Source organism: Pelodiscus sinensis, chromosome 4 (genome assembly GCF_049634645.1).
Source record: "Pelodiscus sinensis isolate JC-2024 chromosome 4, ASM4963464v1, whole genome shotgun sequence".
NCBI lineage: Eukaryota > Metazoa > Chordata > Testudines > Trionychidae > Pelodiscus > Pelodiscus sinensis.
Genome location: NC_134714.1, coordinates 29484542 through 29494192, shown reverse-complemented (window position 1 = coordinate 29494192; position 9651 = coordinate 29484542). Strand labels below are relative to the sequence as shown.

Here is a 9651-nt window from a genome sequence, read left to right as displayed (position 1 = left end):
GAGGGGCGAGTGGTGCTTTGCCCACTGCTTGTTTTTCAAACAGACAGTTCCCATTGGCCAGAAATCAGCCAGTGGGATTGTGCTGGGGGAAGGAGCAGCACATGAAGCACTCTTCCTCTGGGCTCATAGCTGAGAGACAGAAATGGCTGTGGTAACCTTTTCTGAGCTGTATGGACAAGCAGCAAGTTTGCCTAAGGCTCCCTGCTGAATCTGTGGGCTGGATTTGGTTGCTTGGTAGGCTGGATCCGGCCCCTGGGCCACATTTTGCCCAGACCTGCCATATACTAATGGAAGCACTGGTGAAGAGAATATAATTGGAACCCAGAGAAGTACAGGATGTAGACAATAGCCCCAATTTGTTTTGAAATCACAACACACTATATTTTTAAATAATTATAGTTAATACAGGGGACATTAGAAGAGCCCTTAAAACACTTACTTCATTGTGTTTTTCTGTTTTCCCTTGATGCATATAGATTCTCAGCTATTCAAATGACAAGACACAAGAAACTTCTTATAAGTACATTTTTATTTAAAATAAAAATTGATTATGGTGCCTTTTTAAATAGGGTACTGCACAATCTGTATATGCAACACAGTTTTTGGTACAGAACATACTTATTGAGCAATTTCCTTAAGTTCTAAATATACATTAATGGCTTGTTTGAGAAACATGACAACATTAATTCTGATTCTTTTCTCTTTAGTCATTTACCACCGATACAGATTTCCTATAAACAATATTTGTTTTCATCTGTACATGTGGTACACAGTTAAGAAGGCAGATCTCAGAATATTTACATTCATGCATTAATTTTAACATATTATCTTTGCAGTATAAAATCATATTTTTATTTGTACAGATGCAGGGAGTATTTTAAATATATATATTTATAATAGGCCTGATTTTCCACTGTGTTACACTATGTATATTCATTTGGACCAATGCAAAGTGAGCCAAATCAGATGCCAGAGAATCAGAATAATAGGTTTCTACCCACATTGCATAGTGTAAATGACAACACAAAATGCAAGGCTGTGGAGAATCAGGTCTGCATGTGTATAATCTATACCTTTTAAACCTAGTCTGTCCTTTGTAGTTTGTTTTTGCAGTTTTCAAGCAAGGTCTGGGCTCCATGTTGGTCGTGTGTGTTGTATCTGAATTAGCAAGGGGCTAAGCACCTTGAGCTCTCTTGATGTCAGTGTGAGTTGGATGCACAGCACTTTGCAGAATCAGATCCTTAAGAGTTTGCCTCAGTTATAAGTCTTCTAATTGCAAATATTTATTTATTTAAAGTTAGATCCATTGTCTCAGAAATAAAATATGCAGCTAGTATATGTGCAAGTCTGACCATGATTAATGGTTGGGGATATAGTCACTAAATTAAGTCTTATCTTGGTAGCAGAGGACTGCAAATCTAGAAAATCATAACTTTAAATCAGATCTTTAGTAAGTGTAAATCACCTTGACTTCACATCGTAGGTCACACCCTCGTCTGGTGTATCTGCTGGGTATATAGGGATTTTCCACATTTTATCATTTTAGAGGCCAAAATTACACTTTAAATCCAGAGGCCCAAATTACACTTTAAATCCTGTAAATTTCTATTTTGAATCACCAATTCCTGCTGTACAGGGTTACTATTGAAATGCAACATGTATCTGCCATGATTGCTATGTTCCTTTTATATTTAATTAAATGTGGGCTAAAGGAGCAGACAAGCCCCCTTATTTAAGCTTTGCAGTCTTAAGCAAAACCCTGAATTCATCAGAAAGCTACAGAAGTTTACGTACTGTTCTTTTTTTCTAAAGATTGGAACTTGCATACAGTATATTTTCCCCAGTGCCATGCTCAAGATGCCAGTTTTGCTGCCGTGTATTTCAGTGCAAGAGAGGAAGTCAGGATTATAAAAGCAAAATTATCCCTGCAGAATTTTCTACCTATTCCAAAAGCACAATCTGTGAATGTTCAAAGTAAAGTTTCTTTGACAAAGCAGAGAGGAGAAATTGCTTATTTTTATTTTAATTGTTGCTGTCCTAATTTGGCCAGCAAACAATGAAATAATTTTAGATTTGTTTACCTTTTAAATGTATTGAGCTGCACAGTCAGCAATAACAGATCAATAGTATGGTGAACAACAATTTATAATTAACATGCCTTAGTATGCTTATTGAAATTGTCCACAAATCTGGTTATTACTTAGTGCCTATTTAGAGTTTGCCATTATATATCTCAAGTCACTGACATAAGGAAAGCATGTATCATTACATGGGCAACAAAATGGCGAATGAAATTTAATGTGGGTAAGTGTAAAGTAATGCACATCGGGGAAAAATAACCCCAATTATACGTACAGTATGATGGGGGCGAATTTGGCTATGACAAATCAGGAAAGAGATCTTGGAGTTATCGTGGATAGTTCTCTGAAAACTTCCACACAGTGTGCAGCGGCGGTCAAAAAGGCAAATAGGATGCTAGGAATTATTAAGAAAGGGATAGAAAATAAGACCCAGAATATCTTACTGCCCCTGTATAAAACTATGGTACGTCCACATCTTGAATACTGTGTACAGATGTGGTCTCCTCACCTCAAAAAAGATATTTTGGCCTTGGAAACGGTTCAGAAAAGGGCAACTAAAATGATTAGGGGTTTGGAATGGGTCCCATATGAAGAGAGGTTAAAACGACTGGGACTTTTCAGTTTAGAAAAGAGGAGACTGAGGGGGGATATGATAGAGGTATATAAAATCATGAGTGGTATGGAGAGAGCGGATAAAGAAAAGTTATTTATTAGTTCCCATAATAGAAGAACTAGAGGACACCAAATTAAATTAATGGGTAGCATGTTTAAAACTAATAAAAGAAAGTTCTTCTTCATACAGCGTGTAGTCAACCTGTGGAACTCCTTGCCAGAGGAAGCTGTGAAGGCTAGGACTATAACAGAATTTAAAGAGAAGCTAGATAATTTCACGGAGGTTAGGTCCATAAAAGGCTATTAGCCAGGGGATAGAAATAGTGTCCCTGGCCTCTGTTTCTCAGAGGCTGGAGAGGGATGGCAGGAGACAAATCGCTTGATCATTGTCTTCGGTCCACCCTCTCTGGGGCACCTGGTGCTGGCCAGTGTCAGCAGACAGGCTACTGGGCTGGATGGACCTTTGGTCTGACCAGTACGGCCGTTCTTATGTTCTTATTATAAACTGGGGCACAAAAAGTAGAGTAACTTTCTAAAACTCACCCTGCAGGTCCATGGCAGAACTGACAATAAAACCTAGGTCCCCATCCAGAGCTCTTTCCATTGAACATGCTTCCTCCTCATTTGTGTTCACTGTTTGGGTCACATACTCCATTGTACATAGTTTAGAGTGTATGGATTAAGTTTGGATTACATCTTCGTCATGGGTAAGATTCTCTTTCCATTGAAATCAATGAGATTAGGATTAAACCTTAATGGCCTGTGCTTAGATTTTTGTTGCAAAAATATACATTTTCTAGACATGGTGATCTGCAAACCCCTTGGTAATCTTGGCCTCACAGAGCATGTCTTTAAAGCTTTACTAGGAAATAAAGAAATTCAGAGAGGATCAAAATAAAGTGCTAATATGGAGTCTGGGCCATGTTCATACTACATACTCAGCTACGCATGCAACCAATCTCAAACTATGGCACAGTTATGTGAAAGACAATTTTTAACAAAATTAAAAAGACAAAACATAAGTAACTATACCAAAATAATCTTATGGATTAAGAAACCCTGGAAAGATATTAAAATGTTTTATGTGGTATTTAGGGATAATTGCCTTAGGCAATAAATACTTGAGACAATAGATTCAAATTGTAAATTATGATGTTGTTAATTCCACCTAAAACATATCAATGTATTTTGTGCAAGCATACAATATAAATATAGGAGGGAAATATACGATCAAGATTTTGGGGTGAAGGGTTACTTGCTGCTTTTCACATTTGCATTCACTCCACCCCAAGAAAGACATGACATTTAAAAAATAATATTCATGTACCTAAATTGCTACATAGGAATGACACTCTGAACAGCTACTCAAATAACTCCATAGAATCCTCAAAAACAATATATAGCAGCATTTTGTTTTGTCAATGAAAGGATATATATCTTTACATATACCCTACCCATTCATTAGGAATAAAAACAAAACAAAACTAGTTTTGGCCCTGAACCAAAACAATTTATCTTAGTATCCCAGAACTCCAGCAGAGAAATGCTTTAGAATCCAAATTTCACAGCTTTCCCATATCCACATAACTGGCCAAACAGTAAACCCCTTCCCTAGACATAGAAAAGCCTCAAACACTGTGGTATAGGAAATCCAGATCCAAGTTCTGCAGCTCCGGTCCATTCTTACGTAAAACCAAAAGTATCAACATTTTTCATTATTGACATAATGCCAAAGTGCAGTTATTTTATGCAATGAGACTGCAATGCCTTGTTTGACACAGAGACAATTATTGAAGCTTGACAGCAAGATGAGAAGCCAGCATGTGGTATAACTTTTTCTTTTCACTGTATTACTACTTTCTGTACAGTGATAAATGGGGACATATATATTGAATGACAAAAATAAAAAAATCAAATATACTAGGTCAGAAGTTTGGGGTGGGGAATGATGTGGACTAAACACTGGCCTTTACCCTAGAGGACTACTGATTAAATCTAACCTGAGATCCTTAGTGAAATGAGTCTGATGGAGTTATCTTCATTTTTAATACTCTGCAACCCATGTCACGAAAAAGGTACAACACAAAACTATAACATAGAATTTGGCACAATTGGCAGTCTCTGCTCAGGAATCGCAGAGGACTGAGCTAATACTGGCACACCGATTTACTAGTCGCTAGTAAATAGTCCTCTAAGTCAGGCCTACAAAATCCTTGGCGGGCCAGCTCAGGAAATGCTAAACCTTCAAGATACGATACTTGTTTTCTGCCCCAGCAGTTGATCAGTGGATAAGGAGGACTTCAGTTTCCAGTGTTGCCAGTTCTTTCAACATGGTCAATCCCAAATATTCACTCCAAAATGTAAACACAATCCTTTCTAGAGGGATTTTCTGATGGATCTGGTGGTGCAAATACAGTAAATGTGCAGAACTTCACAGAGGACGAGAAATCTAGAACCCATTTAAAGCTAGGCAATAAAGGATATGCAGGGAGAAAATAGAGGCTGATTATGAAGTAACAGTCAAAGCACCCTTTAATATTAAACTATTTTGAATAAGCTATGCTAATTGCCAATGATCATAGTTTGACTCCTTTTGTTTTAAAACCATGTCTTCAGCCATGGAAATTGCATAGTCACCAGACTGCAGCTGTATTTCCTGGGTTAACTCACAAGTTCATGCACTTTTTGGTTGCTTGGTGAATTAATGGAAACCCTTTCCCTTGTAATAACAAAGTAATAATTAATTGAGACTACAAAGCTTCTAGCTTGTAAAAGAAACTCTGCACAAGCTGGAGAAGCTTGCAGATGATGACTTCCACCCATTTATAATAAAATGCTGCCACTCTGGCAAATCATCTTCACCTCAAAGGACCATATTTAAGCAGCTCTTTATGAACAATCAAAAATAGAAAAGAGGGGGAAATGAAGAAGCTGGAGGCATCATGATGTTGCTTTCAACAGATGTGGCATGCAGTGATTATGCCTTTGTGAGGTCTTTTTTTCTGGGTAGCCCTGATTGGCAAGTTTATCTTCCTTTGACAATCAGCAAGACTGAAGAGCGGTCTGCTTTTCTTCTCTGAATAACTGATGCGTGCACTATTCCTGAAATGTAGTCCATGGCCACAGAGCTCCTTTCACTTCCTTATTTCACCCACCTTGCATACTTTGTGTATGTGCTTTTAAAGTTTAACATCTCCCATATACTGTCGGGGTCCTGGGGATTATACAACTGCATTGTTATCAGCTGTTTTGTTGCTTTGGGAGGACGTCATTGCATATTCAGCTCGACTTGTTCCATTCTCTTCTTTTCTCAGTGGTTTCCTTAGGTGATCACACAGGTTCAAGGACAAATGAGGAAGGAGAGAAGAAAGGACAGAGAAATATAATCTTTATTATTGATATAGACTGAAAACAAAGATTTCAAAAGTGTCCTAGGTGAATAATTAGAATGTTTTCTAGACAACAATGTTTCATTTTATCCCTTTCTGTATATAGGTTAAATCAGAATTTGTTTTTCCCCAACCTTCTGCTCTCTCTTGAACATGTAGATTCAGCTACTTATGTTATATCATAGGGTCTTTGGCTTTTTAGACCGAACAGTATTTAATTGGTATATATGTAAGTGAATTTGCTTGCAGGAATGACAGGCCTTGGAAAAAGAATTCATGATTTAGCTAGCAAGCAAGTTTTCTCACATCACCCACCACCATAGTGCTTCAAATTTGTTTTGGAGCGAAAGCAGCTCCAGTCTCCATGCTTGTTCAATCCTTCCTTGGCCTCTCTCTTGAAAAGACCAAGTAATGATGACCAAACTGTGATAATGAAAAAACAGGCCCACGAGGAACTAAATTTCAACTCATTTCACATAATCCACTGAGCAGTGATAAAGTAAAAGTTTTCAGTTGGTAACAAAATGGGTTAGATTTGAACCTGTGTGCCATTCAGTCCAGTCAGGCTAACAACTGAACCTGCCCCTCTATTTACCATTGTCACTAGTTGGTAACAGTCTGCAACCTGGAAGTAGTGAACTTCCAGTAATGGGCTGTAGGGGCAGAAATCTATACCAGTAAGTAACTAAAACAATCACTGAATAAATGCATCACTGCTCTGTATTTCAAAGGGTCTCTAAAGAGAGAGACTTGAGTGTAAGTTTCATATCTGAACATTTTCCATAATGTAGGATAACCATCAGTCAGGCATCCTACATCCTTCATGAATCCTCTCTTCCAAAGTGGTATACACTTCATGTAAACATGAATGTTAAAGGTACATCATACTGCAAGGGCAAAAGCACTAGTGGTTTTCATAAAGATGCTGGCTTTTTTAGTTTAAGGCACTTCTTCTTGTTTTGTATAGCCAAGAGGACTAGAGGAGCAAACATAACGATACATAAAATCTCAAGGTAAAGTATGAGAAATAAACTGTTAATAACAAGACAATTCAATATAGTACCATTTCAGCAGGAAAAAAAGTTAGTTGAAAGGTTTATGATTACAGGACAACAAATTTGTTCCAATCATAATGTACATAACACCTTTTTTGCATTTCCTAACTGATGAGTTAAGGCTTGTTATTACTACTTGTGGTTCCAGCTGTTAGAGAGTCAACAGTATTGGAAGGGAATACTACAAAGCTTTGTTAATATTTTTTTTGGTGGTTATATGCACATTTGTCTGTAATTGAAACACATTTGTGCAGGTTCTGTACCTATATTTAGTTTATATTGAAAGCACCAACTACTGCCATCTCTAAGAAAAGGAATGAAGAACCAAGTGTTGGCAGGCTTTTTCTCTCTTCCTCTCTCCTTCCTACTGGAAACAGGAACATTTTATGAATTTTTTAAAAATCCCAATTGTTTCAAAATTCAATTTTTAACATTTCAAAATCTGAATTTTAGTTTTATATTTGTTGAAAGACAGGAGAATTTTGATCATGTCTACTTTCTATCTTATCTAATCCCAATCTTTTGATTTTATTCATCTTTTTATGTTCAACATTTTTCTATTTTTCTCTGATTCCATTCTCTTTTTCTGCCATCTTTCTTCCTTCATTCTGGGGTCTTTTTCTTCTAGTTTCTCTTTTTCCTTGTATCACTTCCTTTTTGGAAGCTCTCTGTTTAAGACTCTTCTTTTGCCTTTTCATTCTCTTTCCTCTTTTTCATCCCCATGTCCCTGTTTCTTTTTCCCCCCCTTTTCACTTTCTAGTCTCCTTCACTACCCTCTTAGGCTATGTCTATATTATAGAGGTTTTTTTTTGAAAAAATGGCTGTTTTTCCAAAAAGACTTTACTTACATTCACACTGCAATCATGTTCTTTCAAAAAAAAAAAAGAAAAAAGAAAAAAAAAAAACCTGAAAGAACAGAGGGTTTTTTTCGACATTGGTAAACCTCTTTCTATGAGGAAGAAGCCATTGGAAAAAGGTGTTTCTGGACAGGGAAGAGGGAGCTCTTTCAAAAGAAGAGGAAAGTGGAAAAAGCACAGGTGCCCTGGTGGCCACTCCATCCATAGTAATCACAGCTGAAATGCGAGATAGTGTCCAATCAGAGTGTACGCTATCTTTCAAAAAAGCAGCTCGCTTTTTTGATGCACTTTGGCAGTGTGGATGCTCTCTTTCAGAAGACGTTTTTCCAAAAGATCTCTTCCGGAAAAGCTTCTTCTGAAAGAAGCCAGCAGTCTAGACGTAGCCTCATGTGCATTATCTCCACTCTTCCCTATGTTTTTTACAGTGTGAAGACTATATAGAGGTGCCCTATCTATCTTAGAATGTTCACTGGGAACAGTGGGTGAGATCTCTCCATCGTCAGTTGAGCAGAGGTCTTTAGAGAAACTGTCGGGCCCTAATACACACTTAAACATTGTGTTTCTAAGAGCTTGAAAATAATGGAATAAGATAATATCAAAATCATGATGGCTTTCTCCAGTCATGGCATCCATCACTGCTTTAGGCTTCACATTAATAAAGCAAAACAACTATATTTTTATTCTCAAATGTACTGCAGGTGTATTAATTTTATGGGTCAAATTCTCCTCTTAGTTAACTCCTCTTAGTTAACTCAGTGTATGTGTTAAATGCTATCATCCTTTTCTACAATACTTAAACTGTGATTATATATGAGGTGTAAGCTCATAGGCTCTTCTTTTTCTAGGCATTAATAACTTCTTTGAAATCCATGTATTCAATGAGAATCTTTTTTGTAATAGCATGCTATCTGAGGAATACTCTTTTCCCATTTAGTATCTGCTAGGATTGTCTGTCCCTTCACCTCCCTTTGTATAAACTATAAGGTGAAGTATTAGATCAGTGATACTCAGACCGAGGCTTGCAAGGCACAAGTGGCTCTTTTCATGTGTCTCCTGAGGCTCTTCGTAGCACATGATATTAAAACTCTGGTTAATAATTGAATCTCACAATCCAAGTTATGAACCCAGTGGGATGCTTTTCTTATGTCATTAATCAATTGTAGTTGGTAAAACAATACTCGGTCAGTCATTTTGTTGTGAAAATAATATATAAAAATGGTACCTGAAACAATGAATTCACACAACTCTGGCTCTTTTGGGTTCTGAACCACTGAGGTCTGATTATTACTGTGCTCTAGTCCTGTTATTTATACATTGCTGCCTCTGTACAGCTTTTCATGGTAAGGTGAGTGCTCCAGGATTAGTAAGACTGTAAGTGGGGAACTTGTTACATCCAAAATACTCACTCAGTGTCAGGAGAAACAGGTGATTCTCTAACAAGCGGTTTGCACCTCTTTAAAGTTTAATTTACTATACATAGAATGTTGATGTGTAGCAAATCGATTTCTTCATAAAGAAAAGTTGTAAATGTACATGCAGCTCTGCATTGCTTAAAGCAGGTGACTATGGCTCCCAATATATGTGTGCAATGGTGCTTCAAAGTCAGAGTCCATAATAACCTCTCCACCATGTATGCTTTAATGCAGATGTATCCTAA

At 37.2% G+C, this 9651-nt stretch overlaps 1 protein-coding gene across 5 annotated transcripts in view; it reads right to left on the bottom strand.

Moving 5' to 3' along the window:
* Positions 1 to 3549: 3549 nt before the first annotated feature.
* Positions 3550 to 9651, bottom strand: part of PRIMA1 (proline rich membrane anchor 1) — a 75355-nt gene continuing 69253 nt past the window's right edge. For 3 of the 5 annotated variants that reach the window (XM_075926670.1, XM_006133671.3, XM_075926672.1), the window contains one exon: positions 3550 to 6014. In XM_075926670.1, coding sequence (XP_075782785.1) covers positions 5915 to 6014 — 100 coding nt within the window. In that variant the 3' untranslated portion in view covers positions 3550 to 5914. Of the gene's footprint in view, positions 9648 to 9651 lie in introns of all 5 variants that reach the window. The other 2 variants (XR_012903318.1, XM_075926669.1) reach the window with 2 other exon arrangements.